This window comes from Anser cygnoides, chromosome 7, assembly GCF_040182565.1.
Source record: "Anser cygnoides isolate HZ-2024a breed goose chromosome 7, Taihu_goose_T2T_genome, whole genome shotgun sequence".
Lineage (NCBI taxonomy): Eukaryota > Metazoa > Chordata > Aves > Anseriformes > Anatidae > Anser > Anser cygnoides.
The window spans coordinates 3,064,743-3,088,926 of record NC_089879.1 but is presented as its reverse complement, the minus strand read 5'-3'; the positions used below and the strand labels follow the sequence as shown (position 1 = coordinate 3,088,926).

At 46.9% G+C, this 24,184-nt stretch overlaps 1 protein-coding gene across 4 annotated transcripts in view; it reads left to right on the top strand.

Moving 5' to 3' along the window:
- DOCK1 (dedicator of cytokinesis 1) overlaps positions 1 to 24,184 on the top strand; it is a 281,505-nt gene that overhangs the window by 6,000 nt on the left and 251,321 nt on the right. For all 4 annotated transcript variants that reach the window (XM_048057478.2, XM_048057474.2, XM_048057471.2 and 1 more), the window contains 4 exons: positions 12,571 to 12,654; positions 18,071 to 18,111; positions 19,822 to 19,877; positions 21,356 to 21,452. In XM_048057478.2, coding sequence (XP_047913435.1) covers positions 12,571 to 12,654; positions 18,071 to 18,111; positions 19,822 to 19,877; positions 21,356 to 21,452 — 278 coding nt within the window. The remainder of the gene's footprint in view (positions 1 to 12,570; positions 12,655 to 18,070; positions 18,112 to 19,821; positions 19,878 to 21,355; positions 21,453 to 24,184) is intronic.

Below are 24,184 nucleotides of genomic sequence, written 5' to 3'. Positions count from 1 at the left end.
TTGTTTAATACCGTATAGTATTTCTTAGCCCAGCTGCTTTATTTGGAGTGCTCCTTCTGTTATTTTAGCACAAACCCTTTTGTAAGGTGTTCTCAGAGGTTTGTGGCTGGTTTTACCGAAGGGGGCTGGAGGAGCAAGAAGCCTTCGTCACCCCGCAGAAGGACCAAGCTGTGTGGGTGCGCTGGGTGATGTACGAACAGGAGCGGACCCAGGTGCCCGAGGTCAGCGTGCTGGTGGGCACTGGCTGCTTGGCACTCCGTTCTGCCCATCTGTGCTGTTGTCGCGGTTTTAGTGCATCCCTACGTCACTTTGACGGCTTCGATACAAATTAATTTTATGAGGAATTAATCGGTGTTGAGCTTGAAGACTTCCCCGAGCAGCGAGCAGTTCCAGGAGCACCAGGGACGTGCTGGCAGCGGCGAGGAGCATTGTTCTCCCCGTGAGGAGCCGCGCCGCTCGAGATGGCGAACTCCTCGCCCTGTGCCAGCAGAGCTGCGTGGAGGCCCGGCTCCCGAGCTGCTTGGAGAAGTGGCGCCTTTGAGTAAAGGTTGGCGCTCGGCGTTTGGAGAGCGTGCAGACCACAAAATGCAGAGACCCGGCGCTGCCGTGCACCCGAGAGGCTGCTGAGGCACGGAAACGCCTCCTGGAAGCTCGTGCGTGCTCTGCGTGCGTCTTCCTTTCCCTCTGGACAAAGCACGGAAGTCCCGGCGCTGCTGGGTTTGAAGGCAGACGTCACTGAGCAGCCTGCGCTTAGGGAGCGCCGCGGGGCAGCCGGGAGGGAGGAAGCTGGTGCTGGACGAGGAGCTCACGGTGCCCGATCCTCCCTGACTGAGCTGCTGCTGCTGGGGGAGGCGTTCTCTGGTCTCTGGATGTGGAATGAAAAGAAATGATAGAAGAAATAAGATGGCTGCTGGTGGTGGTGGTGCTTGAAATGCCTTGGCGAGGCTGAAGGGAGTGAGTGGAAGGCAGCAGGGACGCAGGGCGATGGAAGCCCCGTGTCTAGCGGCGTGCCTGCCCCCCGGCTGCTGCTTTAGCCTTTGCCGTAGCCGCAATCCTACCAGCCGCTCTGCGGGTGAGCTGCTGCCAGCAGTTCGCCGTTCAGTGAGCGTAGCTGGGTGCTTTGCTTGGGGAATTGAGTTATTTCTGCCTCGGCACGGTGTCCATGTAGCATTTTTTGCGGCAAAGGCTGCGTGGCAGAGGTGCAGCGAGGTGAGCGCCACCGGTAGGGCACCAAGTCTTCCGTGGCGCCCCTCGGAGCAGGAAACGTCTCAGCGCCGGGCCGGATGGAAGCGGCTGCTGATGGCGGAGCTTCCAAGTCCTGGCACAGGTGGTGAACGACTTAAAAGGCCGCGTGCTTTCAGAGATCCGCTGCGCATCTGACCCCGGTGAACAAGTCGTGGGCCTGGAAAGGCTGCAGGTTATCCAGGCGCTTACTCGAGTGCCTTACGAGCGCTCGCGGAGGGGTTGCGCTGCGATTTTACTAAGTAGAAATATGGCTGAGGGCATCGCTGTCGGTCGGAAGAGTCGCAGATAAGTGTGTGGGAACCTTCAGCCTTTCTCTTGCCTAAATCTTAGGCTGCTGTCCCAAGATAAGAGATCGGACAAGCTCCTCCTGTTGCTTTCTTTGCTTTTTCCTCCCAATTTGTGATCACGTGGGAGGTCGCCTGGCAGAACGGCGAAGTGGCGATGATCTTGGGCTCGCTTGTAGGTCCGGCCTAAAGCCAGCCGTGCTCGTGTCGCAGCGTGTAGTTCGCTGTGAGGTGGTGCTGCCTGGTACCTGCCCTGCGATCCGGCCGGGTGCTCCGGTGCTGCGCCCAGGGCAGCGCCTGCCTCAAGTCAGCCGAGCGGGATTGTGGTGCAGAGCTGCCCACACCTACACACGGGAACCTTCTCATTTCCCAATTTGTATGTCTATTATTTTTTTTTTCTTCCTAGGTACGTTTTTAATGGCAAACGCTTCTTAACTGTTACCGATTTCCTAGCTTTTTTCTTTCATTTTGTCCTCACCCGCAAATACCCCTAGCTTCCTGCAGGCACGGGGCGTGTTGCTGCCCGGCTGGCGTTCCTCCCTGCCCGCTCACCCAGCGGTGTCACCCCGTGCACTGGGAGATGGGGTTTGTCTTCGGAGAGTTGCAGCTAGGGAAGACGGAAAATACATTAGAGCTGCTCGCTTTTCTTCCAGGAACCAACGTTAAACCCTTTTTTACTGTACGTGGAGGCTGAATTGTTACGCATGCGCGCTAAATGCGCTCATTCACCTTCCGCCGTTGTCCTGCCTGCCTCTTCCGTGCCTGCCAGCTTTTTGTATCGTGATTTTTAGACGGTGGTCATCTCCCACGGGCCCTTCCTGGGGCTGCAGTGACCGAGAGTGGAGCAGTCTCATGAAACTCCCAACACAAAGGCGAAGCGGCGTAACTAAAACAACTGTTTTACTGCTAGCATCATCGGTAGGTTGGTTTAAAGATGGGGGGGAGGGAGGGAAATATATATATTTAGTTTAGCCAAGTTTAGACTTGGAGCTGTTTAAGACTTGCGCCCCAAATAAGAGTCGCTCCGCGTGTCTGTAGCATGGCGGCCTCTGACCCAGCCCGCTGGGGATGCCGCTGGCAGTCTGTCTCCCACCCCAGTGTGATTTTGCTCGAGTGGTTTTTGCAACTTCTGCGCCTCTCGAGATGGCTCTCGCTGGCCGGCAGGCAGAAAGAAGGCGACCTCCTGCTCGCCGCCTTCCCGGGCGATGGGCGGCAGCAAGCCGAAGAGCGACGCCGAGCTCCTGTAAGCCTGGGCTTTGCCAGCTGCTGCGTTTGTGAGCCTCGGGTCCTTCGTAAGTGCGCGTAGTGATGTGACAGGGCACTGCCGGGGCCGCAAGCAGTGCGGGGAGAGCCTTTTCCCAGAGTTTGCAGTGTTTGAGATGTTCTGATGGGAAAAGGGTCATTCATGCCCTGAAGTCCAGTGGCTGGAGATGAGGAGAGCTTTGCGGCGCAGAGGTATGTCTTAGGCAGTAGTTTCCGTAGTGCGTGACTCAAAGGGGGAGGAAAAACAGGAACCCCGGGGGTTTGGTGAGGAGCCAGCTATTCTCTTGGTATTTAACGCTGCATTTTGTTTTTTTGTCCATTTTGTTCTTATACGTTTCACTGTAACTGAGGATCTACAGGGATTTAAAAAAAAAATGCAGATATTTCTCCGGATAAGGGAACATCTGCAGTTCCTGTAGATCGGCTGGCTTCAGTGCTGATCATCGCTGCCCTGAAGAGCTCGGGGACTGATAAAGCTGTGGACAGGTCAGGGAGAGTCCCCTGCTGTTTGCTGAGGTGGGAAATTGGCGCTGAGGATGGACTCTGCTCTCCTCTGGTCTCTCCTGGGTTGTGCCGGTGGGGTAACACGTGCAGGTCTTGGTGTGACGGTGACAAGTCCCTGGTTAAAGCAGCATCTCCCCGCAGCGTGCCCGGAGCAGTGCTCGCTCTTTTTTTTGGTCGTGGAGTCGGGGTGCCTGCTGCACTGAGCTCCCCGAAGCCTCGTAACACAGGGGAGGGTCTCGTTAGCGAGGTTTTAGGTGGAAAAAGTAACCCTGGAGAAGCGAGTGGGTCTTCGAGGAGTGCCCGAAGTAATTTGTGCTGAGTCGTATTCTTAGAGGGAAAACAAAAGGCGGTTGTTTGGGCACAGCCAGATGAGCACCTCCTAAAAAAGTGAGGAGAACGGCTCACTTGTGATATTGTTTACATTTTTAGAAGCTTTTGTGGTTCGGCTGGTGTTTGAGCTTCCAGCTGAAAGTATTCTTGAAGCGATGCATTAACAGATCTTTATCAATGCCTTGCCCTAAGAGGCCCCCGTTTATTTACGGACCCGTTTAAATCGGGAGTTCCCGCAGCTCAGGCTGGGGACGTGCTGGAGCAGATGCAGCAAGCACCGCGTGGATCTAACGCCACAGCCACCTGCAGCGCGGCGGGGAGCGTGTTCGTGGCTCCTGCCCTCCGCCAGCACCTCCCCAGCAGAGGGGTGACTGGTGGGCTTCCAGGCCGGGCCTGCTGCCCTCGGTACGCAGCGAGCTGGGGCTGCTCGGGCAGCAAGGTGCAGCTTCTGGATCAGGAGAGGGGAGCGATGGGTTCGGGATGGATTATCGGGCTGGAGGGACTTGAACTCGACTGGCGAGGGTTTGAGAGCAGCCAGGCGAGCTCGCGCTGACGTTAAGGGTTGCAGCTGTAAGTTCAGGTTCCTGCTGGGCGGGGAAGCGAGGAGTTGAACTTGCATGGGCACACCTTTCACGTGTTCCCCTGCGTTATTTTTCCGTACTTCCAGGAGGTTTGTATGTTTGATTTACGGAGAGAGGAAAAGGTGAGCCTACTCTTTAAAACCCAGAAATACCCTATCAGCTGGGGTTTTTCCTCTCCCTGTTTCTGCCAGCACGAGCACACGTTAGCGTGAGTTAGAAGGCTTGTCCCCGGGCAGCGCGGAGCTCGCGTGGCTGCACAGGATCCCCCCGTGGCAGCGCCGAGAGGAAGCACGTTGCCGGCAAGCGGGGCTGGCCCGGAGAGCCCGGCCCCGAAGCCCCGCGTGAATCAGACAGTGACTCTTTGTTCAGGTTAGCTGCCAAGCCAATTCTCCCGCTAGCCTGAAAGCTGCCCGAGTCATGTGGTTTCTTCTTGGTTCGGAGAAAAACAATTTTTCCCTGTTTTTGCAAAATGCCGCTCTTATCTTTTAATGTATTCAGTGCCGGTTGACCAGCAGCCGTGGCTGCGCTTTCACGTTAACTCCTGCGTAAGATACAACTGGAGGAAAAATACCACGTGGCCTGTTTCTGCAGTAGCCTAGCTGTTGAGAAAAAGAAGAAGTGTTGGTGGATCAAACCACAGCTCTTAGCGGGTAATTCTTCTCTCTGGCTGGTATTTCCGAGAAAGCAGAACAAGTTCCTCGGGGATTATTTGACTGCGGATCCGTGCTCCTTCTTTGTACTTGCTGCTGGAGACAGCTTGAAGGACTGGGAGACAAATAAGGTGATGGCAAGCAAAAACAAATTGAGTGAGGTTTGATGTGTAAAAGCTCAGAAAGCCTTCTCCTCTCCTTCCCACCCTATACACTTTCCTGAGAAAGCGATGTAGGAATCTCGATGTTGTTGTTTCCCGGTAGAAATACTGAGGAGGAAGAGGAGTAGGAAATGAAGCCTTCTTCCCATCGCCTCATTTTCGCGTTGCTTGAGGCTTTTTGCTCTGCATCATCAGCTCTGTACTGTGGTGAATGGTGTCTTGCAGGGGCAATTTTTTTGCTAACTATTTCCACAGTAGTGCGATAGCGTTTTGATTGTGTTGGACTTGATTTTTATAGTCCATCGAAATGACTGTTAAAATAATAGCCGTGACACGAAGCTCGCTGCTGTCGAAATGCTTGGGAGAAGCCACGCTCCTCACGAACGTATGTTTGGCACGACAGAGACCTGCTGCAGGGGTAAGGGGCAGAGCTGGAAGGAACGGGGCTGGTGCCTCAGGCACCTTCAGGTGGGGCCGCAGGGAGACAGCGTGGATAGTTTCTGGCAGGATCCTCACATGGGGAAGGCTGGGCTTCGTTCTTGCTGGGTTTGGGGTGGCGGCAGCGAGCGGAAAAGGGTGTTTTCACGAAAGGTCCTGCCTCGTCCGTGCGCGGCGGGTGCCAGGGAGCTGGCTGCATCCCGCAGCAGCTGCCAGCCTTCCGCCCAACTTCTGTGCAGGTCGGGGTGGTGAGATGTCCCCGCCTGCACGCCGGGCTGGCAGCCTGTGGGTTGGCACCGGGGTCTGTGCCCTGTGAGCCCGCAGCACGGGGTGGAGAGGGGTGAAGGGCCTGTCTGTGCTCTGCGCCTGGCTCCGGCATAGGCCAGGCCCTCGTGTAAACTGGTTTTAAGGCAGAAATCATCGCATTTGGGGATCTTTGCGGGTGGGGAGCTGCCGCCCTGCCGCCTTAGGTCTCCCACCTTCCGTGCCGCTGCAGCCCAGTGAAACGGCGTCACGTTGGCTCATCGCCGGCTCGTACGCGCTCGGTCCTGTGCCAGCGCTGACCGAAAGCTGAGCCAGTTCCTCCTCCCAGCCCGTGCTTAGCTCTTCCCGCTGTCTCGTGCCCAGCGTGTACCTCAACGCATTGTATGCACAGCAATGTCGAAGCGCAGGAAATCCGAGGGAACGTCAAAACTCGCTTGCTCTGTGACTCTGTGCTTGCAGACGACGGATGCCAAGACGTCTGCCTCTCGATCACGCTTCCTGTTTGTCTACATTGGCATCTTGCTCTTCTGCAAACATGTTTTAAGAGCTTGGGTGGTGCGATTGCTTCTTGCGCATTATTATTTTATTTAGTGGACTTAATATTAAAAATTGATTTGAGTGTTCTTGATTGTGCTTCTGGTTACCTCTGCGTTATGGCACATCATTAATGCCATTAGAGTCAATAATGATCTCTCTTTTTTTAGTATTTTGAATGTGAGTTAAGTGTCAGGAAGGAGGAGGGAGAAAGCTGGTTAGAGTTGGCATCTTCAACTCCCTAAAATAAGGTATTTGTCTCCAAAAATGGGAGTAGCAAAACCAAGAACTTGCAAGAATCTAGAATAGGTCCAGAATTCTTTTTTTTTTTATTAGTACAGGAAAAAGAAGTCAGCATCTTATTCTCTCCTACGTGATCTCCGTCTGAAGGATACAGCAACAGGGTGGCTATGCTCTGGAAGTAAAATGACTTCAGCTGTTTTTTTTCTGGCATTACAAAGTCTCCCCAGTTTACGAAGCCACGCTAGGTAGCAGTAAGGACCAGATGTGCTGCGAAACATCTCGCTCCCCTTTGTTGCCGTCTGGTACAGAACCCGATGTGCTCAGTGCTGCCTACGGAGGCTCGGGAGGCCCTTGGCTTTCTGCAGCCTGTGCTCAGCCGACAGCCGCCGCTGCACCTGGGCTTGGGTTCTCCTCTAGAGACAGAGCGAATTCCTCCACAAGTCAGCGAGTTTGCTGCGGTGATGCCGAGGTGTGGTGAGGCGGCCGTAGTGCGTGGTGTTTTATAATGAATGCACTGTGTACAAAATATTTTGTAGTGCTGGACTTTGTCAGATGCAATTTGACCACGAAAGCGGTGGAAGCTGGGGCCTCCCGATGCAATCCAGGTGTCTGAGCGTGGAAAAAGGGGAAGGTACAGCGTGCGTGGTGTAAATAAACAACAGGACTCGAATCAGCTGGCTTTGTCTTTCCTCTTGAGTGTTCTGCGTGTCTGAAATTGAGAAGGAAGGCGGGCAGACTGCCTTGCAGGGATTTCTGTTTAAGCAGTCCCAGAATACAGGCTTGGGATTCTCTACAACTTGCAGATTTTCCCTGTGGCTTCACAGTGGAGGGACGGTACTGGACTTGCTTGGGAATACGGCTTCCAGCTGCACTGGGGCGGCTTTCGGTAATTCACTGCTCGGGTGGGTGAGGGGGAACAGGAACGGGCTCCCCTTTGTAAGGGAAAACAAGAGGATGGGTCCTTATCTGCTTACGCCTGCTGGATTTATAGGGTAGTTCTGCTGCAAGATACCTGTGATAAGTCAGTCGGTGAGTTCAGTGAGATGTAGCGTGTTTCTGGGGAGGAGGAACCGCTAGCTGTTGGTCTTCCCGAGCTTGGTGATGGCCTTCCAAGCTTAAAGAGCTTCTTCTGCCTTCTTTGTTTACGAAATTCACCTCCTGTGGATGTTCGGATGACAAAAGAACTGAAATCCTGAGGAAGAACTGTGAACCCAACGTGGTGAGGCTGGAATGACAGCGTACGGGGTGACTTCAGTAACGGGGGAAGACCCGCACTCGGTCAATGTGCATAGGAGGTGGTTGTCCTGAACAAAGCCTAGGTGCAAATCCTGGTTTGTAAAGTTGTGGGGGTTTTCTTTCCTCATTAGCTTCAGCTGTAAAAATGGGAAACTGGTTAGGGTAGGTAACGGGACCAAAGAGTCTCCGTAATACTGAAAAGCATCGCTTTCTTTTAGAGAAAATTGAGGAAAACCTTCAGGGTTCTTTTATTTTGTCAGTACTAAAAGATTTGCAGGAGACTTCACTTCTGTCTCTAGTTTCGATTTACTCTCATTGGAAAAGCGTAATTATTTTGTGGGGGGATTTTTTTTAAAAGAGTATAAAATAAAGCTGATAATGCGGCAATGACAGTTGGCTTTCCTTCCCAAGTGTGAAATGTGTAATACAAACTTTAATGTGAAGTAATTCCAGGGCACAGTAACATTTTTATGGTATCTTGGATATCTCAGCTCTCATACAGAGAAAAGCTTTCTCAGTGGATTACTTTGTTTGCTTCTTACCTTTTCTCCTCCATCACCTCTCTTTCATTCTTCTAGTGTCGCTCTCCTCGTTCTTCTAATGCGTGCAGATTAATGAGTGCAGTTCTTCAGAGGTGTTTGTTTCCTATTCTTTAATAGTAAATGGGTTTTTAGCGCAATTACTGTAATGCCCTATTCGTCGTGCCTTTCTTTATCAACTCGTAGCGCTGAAAAATTGCTCTTTCAATGCCCACACTAATCCTTTGCTTTTGGCATTTCAGTACTTTTGTGCAGGCCTGCTTTGTTGTTGCGCTGGAAGGAGGAGGACGGTGAAGGCAGCAATCTGTGCCAGGAGAGCTGCGCGCTCTGTACGCTGAGAGCTCGGCCGAGGAGGAGCAGATCTGTGGTGCCGAGACACAGGACCTGTTGTCCTGCTCAGTACGAGCGAGAGGTGGCTTTGGGATGGTTTTGGGCACTTGTGACTTTGTTCTTCTTGCTTACTCTTTTCGTGCTGCCGTTCCTCATTCACCATCAGCGTGCCCTCTGAAGTCGAGGTGCTTTCCCTGTCACCATAGGCTCTGCTGTAAGCCAGCACAGGCACGCCTGTGATGGGGGTGGTGAGGAAATGTGCTCCACAGGTATGACCTGGCAAATACAGTAGGCCCCCACAGCTGTAGATGAGATCAGTCATAGCTAACGATGCTTAGGACTGGAAAAGAGAGCCCTTTAGTTCTTTGTGTACAGCTTTGAGAAAACGTCATCCTCTTTACACACTAATGTTAGTGTAATTACAATAGGTGGTCGGATAAAGGTGTCTGGGAGGCACGTAGCTCGTGCCAGAGGCATCACACTTAACCCTCCCTTCATCTTTTTAAAGGTCTTCTCCAGGCAGAGCTGCACTCCTCTCCTAGCTCACCTACAGCCAGCTGCCACCAGCAGGGCTACAAGGACCTGGTGCCCCACGGATGCTGCGCACCATCCCCGAGCTGCGGGACGTGGCACGGGGTCCCCAGAGCTTGAGCTGGTTCTGTGCCGCCTCTGGGGAACGGCGGCGGGGTCCGTGGCTCAAAGCAGCCTTGGTGTGCTGCCGTTACTTCTGGTAGCTCTTGTGCACGGCTGCTTAAGTTTTCTCTGATGTGAACCTATCCCGTAAGGAGAAAACGCGTTGTAAATAGTATTCTTCTACATGGTAAGGAGCGGGGGTATCTAATTGCAATAGCGAAGGAGCTTCTTCGGTCGTGCCAGTTCAGTCTGTGTGGGGAAGAGGAGCATCGGGATGCTGTGTTAGACCGTGGTAACCGGGAGATTGACTTGCACTGGCTAGGTGTTAGCCACGCATCTTTTGGTGCTTAAGTAACCGTGTTCCTTGCTTGTGAATTGTAGCAAAAACTTTTTAGAAGCTAAGTTATCGGCTACGTAACTGGCTTTCCAAAACACTGAGCCTTGATCCATAATTCAAGCACAATGGGCAAGCCTGAAGGTAGATGGTGCAAATATTCCTAATGCTTCGTTTAGCTTAGAACTCCCCAAGCTAAAAATCTGTCGTGCTGAGAACTGGATTTTTCCAAATTAAGCAAACTGTTTTCATTTTTTTTTAAAGCAAGTTGTACTCCATGTACGTCATGTTTTAAGTGGTGACTCAGTGTACAGTTGATCAGACAAGGCGTATGCGTGCAGGTTGCATGCTATTTTCCTCCAATTTTTGTCTTTTCCCTTAATTAAAGCATTGTTGTTTGCTCCAATCAAACGTTCGATCTGTCATAACACCTTTTGATGTCAGACTGCATAAAAATTCACCCCGGAGGGGGTTAGCTGCTGGCTTGCATGGGAACATGCGGTGTAGTTCAAGGCTTGTTTTGCAATCGTAGGGGTGAAATGCACGTCAGAGTTATTTGGGTTGTTTGCTTCACCATCTATCAGTGCTGCTGCAAGCTGAAAATTTGACTTTGTTGTAGACATTTTTCACATAGGTTGTGTGTGTGTGTTTTTTTTTAATAGGCCTTCCCTCCACGGCCACTGCTTGCTCAGCTGAGGTCAGTGGGAGCTGTCGTGGGTAGTAATTACCACTTGATGGCTGTTTGTCATCTTCAGTCACAAGAATTGGTCATTACAGTGAAGTTCACGTTACGTGACCCTCCTCACTCTGACAGGCAGCGGTTAGCACTCTTGGGTATAAATTTTAATGTCTTTTATTCATGGCTGCCTTTGATCCTTAATGTTATTCAGCTTAAATGTTTGAGAAATGGTTAGCTGAAGTGTGAACTTGGTACTAAACTGTTTTTAATCTGTCAGGGTGTGAATTTTTCCCGACTTGGGGGCCTGGTACTAGGCAGCGAGATTGCTCTCAGGGTCCCAAAGGCGAAGGTTTCCAATGGCTTCGTTTCTGGACACGCCGAGCACCCACCTGTTCTCTTAACTCCGGTGACAGCTGGGACATCCAAGAAAGCTAAATAAGGACCAGGAGACTGGATTTAGGTGTTGAGCTTTAACCGTCCAAGGTCGGAAGAGTTCATATCGACTTTCTTTCTGGAGCTCACAAAACCTTAGCTGAAAAAGTTCCCCACGAGTGGGATCAGCCTGTCCCCTGTGCCGCTGTTCAGGAGGCGTGCTGTGCAGTCATTGTTGTTAATGTTCCTCTGCTCAGAACAGTTCAAAATGTTAATTTTGGTTCATGTTTTCTCACAGAATGCTCTTCTGCCATGGAATAGCAATTACAGCTTTGAAATACTGCTCCAGATACCTAGCAGCGAGGATTTATCTCTTTGTAATATTGAAAACGTTAATAAAAAAAATGGAAACAGGAATAGCTAGCTGGGCTTGTTTTGATGTCAATAAAACCATCACTTTCTAAAACCTTCATTAAATACTGTTACTATTAGTGTCTGAAATCAGCTTGATCTGTATACATTTTTACCTGAGTGTCCTCTCCTGTATTCTTTAGGATCCTGCGCTGTATCCTGTTTTCTCTTTTGTATTTGTTGCTTTTTCCTATCATTTTCGTTTCATATACTTCTCAATTTTGTTCTCAGATGTATTTACTTATTTCTGAACTCCAGCAAGAGGAATACAACTCAGAAAAGGGCCAGCGAAGCGCGTCGTGCGTTCATTATTGTTGACACCGTAAGCTGGAATTTGATAAATTCTGGCAAATGACAAATCGCTGGAGGCTGAGCGGGGAGCTGGGGCCGGGCCTGTCCTCGTGCTGCGATTAGGCCTCACGGGCCCTCCTGGCTGTGCCCTGCTCGTGCACTCGGGGCTAAACTGATTATCGGATTTGAGATGAAGAAAGCGTTTTTCACCAGTTTTTGTAGGTGGAACTCCAGGGGCTGGCCTTCCTGGGGCAGGCCTGGCCTGCTCCTTGGGCTCGCTTGAGTGCAGGAGGACATTGCCGTGGTGAGCGGGGATGCGCCTGGGGCTGGTGGCACGTCGCTGTGTAAGCGTGCCTTTTGGCCTCGTGCTGTAGGTTTTCAGCTGGAGGCTTTTTTTGGAAGTGCTTCGTGACCTGTAATGAGCACAGCACGTGTAGCTGGTGTCCTGTGAACTCTGCGGGGCTAAAGAGCTGTGAAGATTTCCTGCGGGTGGGGAGGCTGCTCTGTTACCCATGGGATGTGTCCGGGGCTTTCTCTTCTTAGCATCCCAGAGAGTACCTGGAGCACCTGATCTGCACACAGACCGTGTCCCTGGAAACTAACGTGGAACAAGAAGGAACTGGCTGGCTGAGGGATGGCAGAAAGCTTTGAGATGACTTAGTATGACCCGATGTCAGTACTATGAAACGAGGGGGGTGACTGCCTGCTCCCACCAGCGACACGGATCGATGGGGCTGCCCCTGGCGCTTGGGATTTCTGAAATCACAGAGTCCCCGAATGGGTCGTGTTGTTTTTAAATACAGTATTCATGCAGTAACTTTATGAACGATTGAGAAATCATTCTTTGATACAGCGGTGTAAATTGGGGTTTTCTGAAGGCGTTTTATAGGTTTGCTGCGTGCTGAGCAGCCAGTGTAAGACAGCGCGGGTTATTCCAGAACTGCATCAGATTGACACAAAGTGCTGGAAACAGACAAGTCCAACAAGAAATCAATTGAATGTATTGTTATGGAGAAACAAAGCTGTATAAATAGATCGAGACTATCTTTAAAAAGTGGACATGTGGCTTTTTAGACTTGCTCTGGAGGAGATATTAGTGAAATGCAGAACTTGACCAAATGTGGCCAAAACTGTACATAAAGATTGAACATGACAATAATGCATCATAAAATCATTAGTGTGGAGAAATAAACATCTTGAAAGCTGTGTTGTCGTGCATGTGCTAATAGCAGTGTTTTCTCTGTCCAGCCCTTTATAACTATGAGGCCAGGGGACCAGACGAACTTTCCCTACAGATCGGCGACACTGTGCACATACTAGAAACATATGAAGGTAAGCCTGCAAAGCTTGCATTTTAAAACCATTGCTCTTACAATTTCATTGCTTTTCTTCTAGTGACTTTATCGTTCCATATTATCAGGTGATGAATTGCTTGCTTTCTTGCTAAAGGACAAAACACGTTATTTTTAATGAGCCCAGAATTAACCAATGCTAGATGTGAACGAAGAAGCGTGTGGTCGATACCTGGTGAATACCCATTTCCTTTTCTATGAAAGATGGATGTTCTCACAGCTTTATTTGTATGGATCAATTGCAGTATCTATCCTACGTTTAGAGAAATGATAGATGTTTTTGGGATACCCTTGGGTAATGCAAAGGAGCCTGCTGCTAAAAGAAGTTTAATCTGAATTTGAAAGTCACCTGGGTCCTAAATTATTTACGTCTCTCTTATGATGGATACATGTGTTACAGTGCCACAGACTGACTTCAGGCTTTTCAGATGCTTTGCTTGTTTTGATATTAAAGCTGCAGAAGTGTTACATTTACCAAAATCTTTCCTCCTTGATCCATATAAAAGGGAATGTGAATGCTGAGTTTGATAATCACCAGAATGTGAAAATTGTCATAACACTTTTCTGCTTTTGCTTGATCCAGTAGTGAGCCAAGTAAAGTACAGCTCTTTTATTATATCCTTGACTTTAAGGCATGCTGCAGCTTGGAAAGGTACAAGTAACATTTAACTAAACTGTCTATGTTGAAAATACTGTAACAATTTTTGTATTGTGTGAGTTGTTTTAATGTATGAATGCAACTTGTTTTGTTTTGGTGATACTGATCTTTTGGTACATCTCTGTGATAAATTTGTTTCAGATATTGGCTTAATAGAGTTTTTTTCATTGTTACATGTACTAAATCGATGTTATTTCAACAGAAGTAACAAGCTTTATTCATCGCTATGTGCAAGTTAATTTTCTTGTTGCTCTTTGGTTGGCATTTCCTTACAGGGTTCAGCTTGCCACTGCAATGGCAAGTTTGAGTATGCAAAGTAATCTTGCCATCATCTGATATTATATGATTACATAATCATCTTTTAATGCAAAAAAGTAAACGCAAATGGAATGATTTAAATATTATGTAGCTTTATATTTTTATATATAAATAAATGGGTTTATTTGATGAATGTGGGAGAAACTTTGAATCCCGAATAGGGCATGTGAAACCATGGCTGCTGCTAACTTAATGGGATGGTGGGGATGACTCGCATTTTCCCTTAGACTTCAATAACAGAAAGACCTTTGTGGTCTCAGCTCATGGTTGTTTGGCTTTGGGCACATGGGATGAGTTTACGTTAAAAGGAATGCAAATAAATCAATGTTCTTCCAAACGTTTTATACAACAGTTGCTCATTACTTACCTGCTGTGATGGGAAACGAGGTGCTGTAATTGTTACCTCTCCCCACAGAGCTGTCATTATCGGGTAATTATTTCAGCTTTTTGATCTCCAGGTTTCTCTCCCCACAATGTGTGCAGCTTGCCCTGCAGGTGTCTTGGTGGCCGCAGCCTCCTGGTGCCCCGGCCCCCTGTCACCGAGCCCTTCAAGTCAGGGGATGTCTTCGTCCCCTGGGGCTTGTAGTTGGCTGCTTCTCCGAATCCTCTTTGTCACAATGAAATGCTAATGGTAAATCTTAGCACGATTGGTCTGCTCTCCCCGGACAGAAGGTGTGAGAGGATGAGGGCTGGGTCTCGTGGGCGATGTCTAGGGCTTCTGTAGGGTCCCAGTGGGATGGGTTGCTAGCAGGAACGTGGCTGATACCTCCTGAAAGTGCTACTTAAAGGACTAGATGGTCTTCAGACGTCCCTTCTGACCTTGGCCATTCTGAGGTTCTGTGATCAATGTGAAAATGTAGAGCTTTGGAATTTGTTACCGAAACGCTTTCATCTTTTAAAATTTAATCAAAGAAAACATCTTTTTCTCTGAAATGCAGAAGCGGTTTGTACAAATATCTTCATGTGCTGATTCTGCAAAGATCGAGGCTCGTTGCAGACAGCCCGGATTTTTATCGATGTTAAGATATTGGTAATGAATGTGCGCACTCATTGTTAAATCTCAATGCCTCTGCTCTTCCAGGAACCAAAGAAAAGAGGGAGCTCATTCCTCATACTAACAGGGAGAGAATAATTGATCTTGAAAGTCAAATTAATGTTTTTCTTTCAGGTGGAATTGCAGAGGATTTTATTTTTCAATTAGAAAGCTTCCTCTCACACTTTTTAATGCGAACCTTACAGGAAAAGGCAGACAGCAAAGACGTGTGACTTCATAAATAGCTTTCATGTGGCAAGAGAGAAGGATTGTTTTCCATAGCAGATGTCCCAAAACAAATATTTGCCATGTTCTGAATTAACACTGGCCTGATCTTTGTTGTTTTAATTCTGTTTCTTTGGTGGAATAGGCAAAATGAACATATGACTGATAAATGTGATTTATTAAGGTGAATGGCTATTAAGTGTAACAGTAAATAAGCCTCAAAACTCCGTGTGTACCTTTGAGCAGCAGTTCATTTCCAGAGCTGCTATGGAAAGGAAGCCTGGCTTCCAAAAGAGGTATTTTCAACGGAATTACTCCTGATACTTTGAGAACACTTCGGTGCTGATTGCAGCATTTTTTTTAATGCAGTTAATACTTTATCTAGTGAACTGCGTAGTAAATAGGTGCATCATTCAAGAGGAACAACAGAACCTGCCAAATTTTTCCCTTCCTGTGCCTTTGCAGCTTTAGCAGAGGCAGACACTTCATTTCTTAGTTGGGCATTTACTTGGCTGGGCATTTCCAGCCATTAAATCCCGTGATCTTTTTAAAGGAGAGGCTGGAAACCCTGTAACACATAACTAAGCCACTTAAAAGCCCAGGTCGCTTTCGAAAGTATTAATAGCATCAGCCTGTTCTCCTCTTGCTGACGTTTTGTCCGAAACCAAATTGGCAGTAAATAAAGCGAGGAGGGTTTGCAGTTGTTCGCTGGGTACTTCACTGCAGTGTCTGACATCAGATGTTTGCCCTCTTTGCTCTCCAGTTGTTTTTTTTTTTTTTGGCCTCCAGAAAAAATGAGGTTATTAGGGACTAAAACTAGGCAGGGCCATGGGCAGGGCCACCTTCTTAGTGTCACTGACACCCGTGCACACTCGTCCTGCTCCTGCCTGCAGCCCGTGCTGCGTTTGGTGTGGCGGCTGGGTAGGCCTGCCCCAGCAGCCCTGCTCTACTCGGTCATCCCCTTCTTGGCCGGGGTCTGACAATAAAAGCATTTGCTGCAGTTTGAAGAAAAGCAGCAATTTTGTGACTTTAATTCCTTTATTTCATGTCTGTGGGGGACCTGGTGGTTTTTGGAGTGCTTGTCTGCATGTGGAGAACTTACTTTTTAGTGGATGGAGAACTGTGAAAGTGAACAGGCCGCGTGTTTGGGGACGTTGGTTGGAGATGACTTCCCCATCGCCCCTGTGTTTAACTACATCGCTCTGGCAGGTGTTAGTGGTGTGGCTCAGTGCTTTCAGCTGAAGCAGGGAGCTCGGCTCCCCTGGCCAGGCGGGCATGGCGGCCGGGTTGCAGGCCTGGAGCCAGCACGGAGAGCGTTCGGGTGGTGCCCGCCAGCGCAGGATGGGCCTGGTCGGACTTGCCCGGCAGCTCGAGAACCTCTTTGTTAGACCAGAGCCTAACCAGTTCTCCAAGGCAGGTTCCTGCTGCTTCACCCGCTGTCTCTGGTAGCTGTTCCTGCGGAGGTTCTGTGGAGAGGAGCTGGCTTTGCTTCGTAACCCGTGTGCGCAGCGCGGTGTCCTCGGTCAGGAGAGGTGTGGGGTGGGAAAGGAGGTGGCAGAGACCCCACGTGGGCGTGGAGCTGAAGAATGCGTGATGGTGCCTGTGAACAGTCGTGGTGTTCATCAGGTTAGACCCCATGACTTCAACATTTGGGCTTGTTCATGTAAAACTGAGGTGATTTAATGCTTTAACAGGACTGCAGTCTGTGCAGGTCTCTGCCCCTTCAGCCAGCACCGGCAGAAATGCTTTGTCCTCCTTCCACCCGACCTGTTTTCCCCTTTACCACTGGAGAGCGGACTGAAAAATCCTGTGTGCTTGAGATTTCAGTTTGTACTCCTAGTTGCAGGGCGTAGATTAATGAATTTATCAGCACGTGCTATCTAACTGGAATTTTCTTCCTGCCCTGGTTATTATCAGGAGTGGGGCTGTAGTGTTCTCCCAGCTCTTGCTTCCCACCCGTGCTGATCAGCAGGCCGTGCATGCATGTGCTCGACAAAACCCCAAGTGAGTTGAGGCAATCTGTGCCTCCTGACCCCAGGTGAGATCTCCCCAAATCTCGGAGCGCAGCTCGCTTCTCACCCCACGATGGCCAGCAGGAGAGCGAGCCGTGGCAAACGGAAATACAGCGTGCCCCAATGCAGGTTTACGAGACGCTGCCTCCCAGTTTGCCACCTGCCTTTGGCGACGGCAGAGCTTGCCTGGGCTGAGCAGTCCCCTGCGTCGGGTGTTTGTGCCCGAGCAGTCCCGCACATCGGGTGCTCCCTGCCTTGCCCTGGGCTGGGGCCACAGAGCTCCTTGCGCCAGCAAGCGTGTGCTGTGCAGCCGTTAAAGGCAAAGCCCTCCGAACATAGTGCTTCCCACAGCCATCTGAGAGCTTGTCCTCACAAACACTGTGCTTCCTGATGCTGTGGGACCCCTGAACAATTACTGGTAGAGGTTTTTTTTTTTTTTTTGAAGCGTTTGGGTGCTTTAAGGAGCAGTGGTTGGGGTCCTCGTGCTGATGCTGTGCAGAGCGAGTCTCCACCGGGATGCCCTGGAGCAACGTGCAAGTAACTTCAGACCCACAGAACCCTTTCCCCCTGTGAACTAGCTGTTCCTAGGCTCTGATTGTTATTTCTAGTTGTTTTTATGAAGCTGTTCTGACGCTTCATCGTGTTTTTTTTTTTACAAACTCCATCAGAGCCTTTGCCTGCTTTTGTGTTTTCATTTGTGAACTGTAAATCCCAAATTATTCTGGTTTCCTGATGAGGTGACAAAGGGCTAATCTGCATTTGAGAACTTGCATTTGATGAATTTAAACAGGTTTTAAATTAAAACTTTGTGAACAGTATGTACCTGTAAAGTTAATGCTCTTAAGTTGGTTTTATTTATGTTGGTAAATTACCGATTAAAACGAAATGCACCACAATTAAACACATCACGTAAAATACCACCTCTGTCATGCAGTGTTCTCCATCACTTTGTTTACCATCACTCGGATTTTATAGCTTTCAGAGGAGGCTTTGTTGTAGCCGGGATATGAATTCTGTAGAGAACTGAGCTTCAGGAGTGTGTCGGTGGGGGATGAAGCACGTTTGCAACACAAGGCACGGGGCTGGGAAGGAGCAGTTGTTGGGCCACGTGAATAAATGCTTCAACACTTTCTCCTTTTTTTCCTCCTAGGTTGGTACAGAGGCTATACGCTAAGGAAGAAATCCAAGAAGGTGAGTGCTGCCCGAGCGGACGGGGCTGCGTGGTGTCGCTGGCAGCGTGCTAGAGCCGAGCTCTCGGGCGCGTTGTGTTACTGCATCGTAACAACCCAGCGTGTCTCCGCTGACCTGAACTGGGTGCACTGCCAGCCAGCGCTGAGTGTGATTTTTGTCTAATTAACTGGAACTTAACCGCAGCGAGGCCTGAAAACTGACTTGAATATCTGTTTTTTGCAATGTAAGGGTGGATGTACGCACGGTTACTCTGGCTGTCTGGGTGTGTATCAGCTCTGTTCTGCAGTAACTCGTGTGCCAAAGCCTCTGCCCTTGTAAAAAGTGAAGAACTTCACAGCCTAGCTGATCTGCTTAAAGGCTGACAGTTTGCTCTGCTATCTGCTAAACAATATATTGCTTGTAAAATGCAATTCCGTCTTGGGAAGCGATGAGATCCACGTTGTGATTTTCAGTCATTCTCCGTGAGAGGGGCAGTAATCTTCTGCTGTGCAATTTTGCCTAGTTGTTAGGCTTCAAAGTGTGCGTAAAGGGCTGCTGTTTATAGCAGCGTTCCTGAAATAGTGAAGGAAACAGCGCAAGTGCTGCTTGCAATGTTTTTTCTTTATTTTACTTTTTTAACTTTACTTTATGGCAGCAATTAATCACAAATGCACAACTTTTCTTTTTTTCTTTTTAATTTTAAATTAAAACACAAAATTTTCATGTTTGCATACAGAGGGATGTTTTAAGTTGTTCCTGCATGTCTGAAAGTACAGAGTTAGTTCTGTGGTTCATCCCACCCATTTCCTAACCAGCCTGTTCTATGTTTTTTCTACTCTATTTTGATATTTTCTTTTTTTGGAGAGATGCTAAATTTCTTACAAACCATATTTCATGAGCATGCCTTGTTCAGCCTAAGCAGAAATTATGCATTCCTCTTAGCTTAAATTAATTCCAGGTGTCGCTGAATTTGTCCAACTGAAACTAAATGTAGTAACTTTTTAAAAACAAACTGATTTTGTGATATTATATTGAGTTGCAACCATTAAAATGACTGTACTGTCTGGTGAAGAGGTTTTTGGCTTGTAATGCTAACGATAGGTTGATGATAGAAGATGGTACGTGATACAAAGCTTGTGAACTAGTGGTTGCAACACAGGATGACGCTGTTTTGCATGTCCACATGTCCCTATTTGTGTCACCCCAAATGAGCCAGGCAGCCCAGTGTAATGCATGCTCTCAACCCATATCTGTTTTAACTGGGAGCCCATAAACCTTGGAGAAAACACGTGGGGAACAGAAGCAATACCTTACAGCAGGAGAAGAAAGCTTGGTTAGACCTGAGGAAGAGCAAATGGCAGGACCTGAATTACGGGTGGAATGTCATTTTAGAATACATTTATTATCAAATAATTTGTTTGTAGTCTTTAACACTCTCAAAAGCAAGTCTGTCTAATTTGTATACGATTACTTAGAACAGGCCAGCTCTGCTGATTTCGGTGTGGTGGAGTCTCTCCTTGTCGAGGATGCAATAACACTTTCTTGAAAGGGCATGCAATGTAATGTTTAAATATACTTAAAAAAAAAATAAAAAAAAATTCTGATTCTTAAGAGGATGTGAACAGCTCTGTGCAGACCTAGCAATGTATCTTGGTGGGTTGGTAGGGAATAGATATGTTATCTGCACCTGGCTATTTTAAATAACTTTGTACCTCTCTCTCCCTCTCAAAGGGCATATTTCCTGCCTCCTATATTCACCTTAAGGAAGCAATAGTTGAAGGAAAAGGGTGAGTTTCATTTGAAAAATCACAAAAATCCATTTTCCTATTTGTACAGGTACAATTTCAGTGCTTTATCAGATAACTTGTACTTGTTTCTAGTTAGTTACAGAGCTTATGCCAGTGCTCTGTGTGTTTGACAAGCAGCTCACCTTGGGCTCAGGGGTCCGCTGTCGGTGCTGCGCCCAGCTTAGCTGCAGCTTCACGGAGCTGAGCTGCTCTGCAGTGATGAAGAGCTTCAGAAGAACAGATAATTTACCATTTTGCTTTGTAGGCTTTATTAGTCCCTCGATTCGTAGTTACTTAGATGAACTTGATCCAGCCCATCTCCGTTTTAGTTCAGATTTCACTTTTCCCAACTTTGTCTTCTAACCCTTGAGTTTTAATAATTCTGCCTTAAAATAATAAAAGAGGGCTTTGCTATGAGATACCTTCCTTTTTATGCAGATGAAGTTTAAGTCACTTAATTCCCCCTTCATTAAATCTTGTGGGCTGGACCCCTCACTGACGGCTGTTACCCAGGCATCGTTTCCTACCTTGCAGAGAAGCTCTGCTGAAGCGCTGCCTTCCAGTGAGGGGTGGTTGTCTTCTGATCCTCCTGCTCCCCCGCCTGATGCGTGAGGCTATGAGTAGTTGGGGCTTTAACAGATGTAAAAGCTTGGATCCTTATTTGTCAAATCAGCGTTGCTGGACATGGATATAAAAGTTCAAAAAATCGGTGTAAAAGATACTTCTCAAGAAAAAAGTAGAAAATCAGAAAAAAAGTGACGTTAATAAATAATTAGCCAGGTATGAAATGTAGTGTAACAGGATTAAAATACTATATTCCTTTGTGCCTGATTTATTTTTATACGCTATTAAATATGTAAATGATAAAACTGCTAATCATATGATTGCTGCATAATGACATCTTTCTTGCTGATTACAAAACTACTTTTGAGTACCCCACTTCTGAAATATTAAAAGACCTAGCTGTTGTTTCATCCGTGCATGGCACAATTTTAAAACAAGCCGTACAGAAACTTAATGGTAACGACCTGCATGCTTCATTTTCTTTGTAAGACCAATAGTTTTGAAAATCAATTAGGCATTGTGGCATTGTGTGTGCTGTACATCTGGCTTATATCTTGGTTGCTTTGTGTAAAATGAGTATCTCAGTAGCAAATGGTATGGTGAGGTATGTGTCGGTGTCTTTTGACTATAGAAACAAATGGGGGAAAAAATAGTGAGCTCAGTAGCATAGTCTCAACCTTCTTATATATATCCTTTACAAATATATCTTCTACGTCACACGACGGTAGTGGCGTGCACTGCTTCTCCTGTACATGGTGATAGATTTTTTGCTAAGTTATGAATATGTAGTGGTGTTATTTTGAATCTGTCATTGCTGAATCGGTTTTGGAAATGACCGGTTCCTTCCCAGAAATGACTCTTCTGTCTTACCCCAAGCTATTACTTAACTCTGGCTTGTTTCTCGTCCTTTTAAGACAACACGAAACAGTTATACCCAATGAGCTCCCGCTGATTCAGGAGGTTACCACAACGCTCCGGGAGTGGTCTATAATATGGCGGCAGTTATATGTTGTAAGTACCAATTCCATTAAATGGGTACAATACTCCGTGGTTTGTGAAAAAAGTAATGCTATGAAAGGTACATTAGGAAGAGTGAGGAAACTGTTAATGGATTTCCCCTTCTCCTACTGTTTCTGAAGGCTGTTTAATGTTCAAACAGTATTCACCATCGTCTGTGTTAAGGCAGAAAACTCAGTAGTGTTTACTTGAATATTTTCTAGAACATTATTTCTTGGCAGAATCAGGTTTTTAGAGTGATACCTTGATACAGCAGTAATTTGTTGAGCAGTTATGACTGACTAGATGGAAAATCCTTTTTTATGAAGTGGTATTATCCAGAATACACCAACTTTTTGAGATAATAGATTAGATTTTTCCAAATCTGCAGACAATTGCAGTAAAGAAATGGAGAAAATTGTTCTGAGGGCAGTTTTTAAGGCTGTTAATCTTTATGAGAAATTTGACTATTTGATGTCAAATTTGTGGGTATAAATCTCTACCTCTGAAGAGTCATCCATGCAGGCCTCTTACATGTCATTGTTCTTGCACTTGAAGTTGATTGATTGCTTTACATATATTGACCTTAAATTACATGCTTTAAATTAGTATTTTTCTTATATGTTTAAGTTCTAAACACAGAACATACTCCTAGGAATTTATAGCAATAAGCATTCTGAATTTCTCAGATGGGTTAATAGAAAAATACAGTAGCTATGAAACTGCACAGATAAAAGCACTCATAAGTAAGGTGTAAGTAGTGTTCCACATAAACCTGAAAAAAGTGGCTCAAATGTAGACCAGCATCGTATTGTTGAAGGTAAGGTACCCTAGTTCTGACTTCTCATGCTCTGATTGTGTAAGGTCACTATCATGAAATAATATGAACATTGAAGCGTTGCATTTAAAGTCTGGTTTAATGGAGAATATCTGTTCCTTATAATGTTCCTTATATGCTTGAAATCTTCAATCGTAAAAGTAGAAGCTGTACAATGAGGAGCGAATATTATAATGTTACTGAGACCACGAGCTACCACTAAGGACTATTGCTCTTAATACAGAAAAACTGGAGATGGCAAGAAATGAGAAATTACAGTTTTAATGTGCCTAGTTTATACTTAGTTTACTGTTAAAGGTTATTTGAAGGTAGACAGAAACCAGAATTTCTGAGCACCTGACCCAAAACCCATTGCAGCTAATCAAAAGCGTCCTATAGATTTAAGTTGGTTTGAATCATACCCATGAAAGTAAAAGTTAAGGTTAAAAATAGCGTGCTGGAAGTGGTCCTGTGTTGCAGCAGATGAGGTGAAGGACAATACACTATGTGAAGAGAAACATTATATGCAAAGAGTTCTAATGTGACATGAAACTAGGGAGGTAAAGTGTTGAGGATCAGGGAAGAAATAAATGGGCAGGAGTGAAATAGGAGGAACAGTCTGCAGTGGACACAGGGAGAAGCTGAGAGAGACAAGGTAAGAGCATTTGAGAGAGATTTTTTTGTTTCAGTAATTAATGTGAATATAGAACAGAGAAAATTAAAATGTCGCTAGATCCAACTGTTTGGTAAACAGTATATTGGCCAGATGGTGAAACCTGTGTTAGTATTTACCCGTGGTTCCACTGCTGCATGTTACTGAAGACAGTGCAGATTACGTTTTGGCCCTGATGTCTCTTTTCGTGTGTGTGGTTATCCTAATATGTAACCTGGTACTGCTTCATGCCAGAGAAACACCGCTTCCACAACCAGCAAAGACTGGGTTGAGGAAGTTCTGAAGTTTTCCTAATGAGGGAATCACTTGTTCTAAGTGCTCACGTGTACCATCTCTGTGGTCATGTATTTACTTCTGTGAAGACGTGAGCAGCTGCGGAATGCTGCAATGCTTCTCTGAGAGCTCTGAATTCAGGAGCAGGCAAATTGGATGCTGCCAGCGGCCTCAGTTCACTGGCAGAAAGGGTTCCAGTCCTGGACACAGCTGTAGTTTGAGTAGGTACATCACTGGGTGAGTTTCGTGTCATCATTTGTATCTCAAGGGTATCTGCCAGATTAGCTGTACACGGTCAAATGCCAATGAGAGGTTCAAGGGGTTTTGGTTTTGGTTGGCTGGAGGTAACAACAGGTGTCAAACTGGTCAGTTTACAGGCTAGAAGGATCTTACGTATTGTCCACATCTTGCATATCAAAAGTCGCTAAATGACCGTGGCTATCCCTTTATTCGGTCCACAGTTTGTGTTTTTGAATACTGAATAGGCTTTCAGTTCTGATTTGCAGATAGTGGAGGAAGTGGCATGTTGTTCGTCTTAGTAGTTTGATTGCCTGCAGCACTGAAAATCGTGAACCTCTTTCTCATTTGAATTTGTCTGCATTTAGCTTCCAGCCACAGGAGCCTGTTGCGTCTCTCTCTGCTACATTAAAGAGCTTTTAATAACCGGTATTTTCTCTCTGTGAAGGTTCTCACACTATAATCAAGCCAGCTTTTTGATAATCCGAACAGACTGAAGTCTTCACATTTCACAGTTAGATATTTTTTTCCCCCTGAGTCTTGGAGTCATATTCTTTTCCTGCACCTGCGATTTTTTGTTGGCCTTCATAGGTAGCAGGGTGTTTTAACTTTATTTTAATTATTTAATTCTAGTTACTTTCACTCAAATAAGGCCTGGGTATAGACTGAATGAAGGATAGCTGTGCGTAGGCTAAATAATTTGGTGTTGTAGGGTGTTTAGAAAGATGTATTCTTAAGAGTGTATTG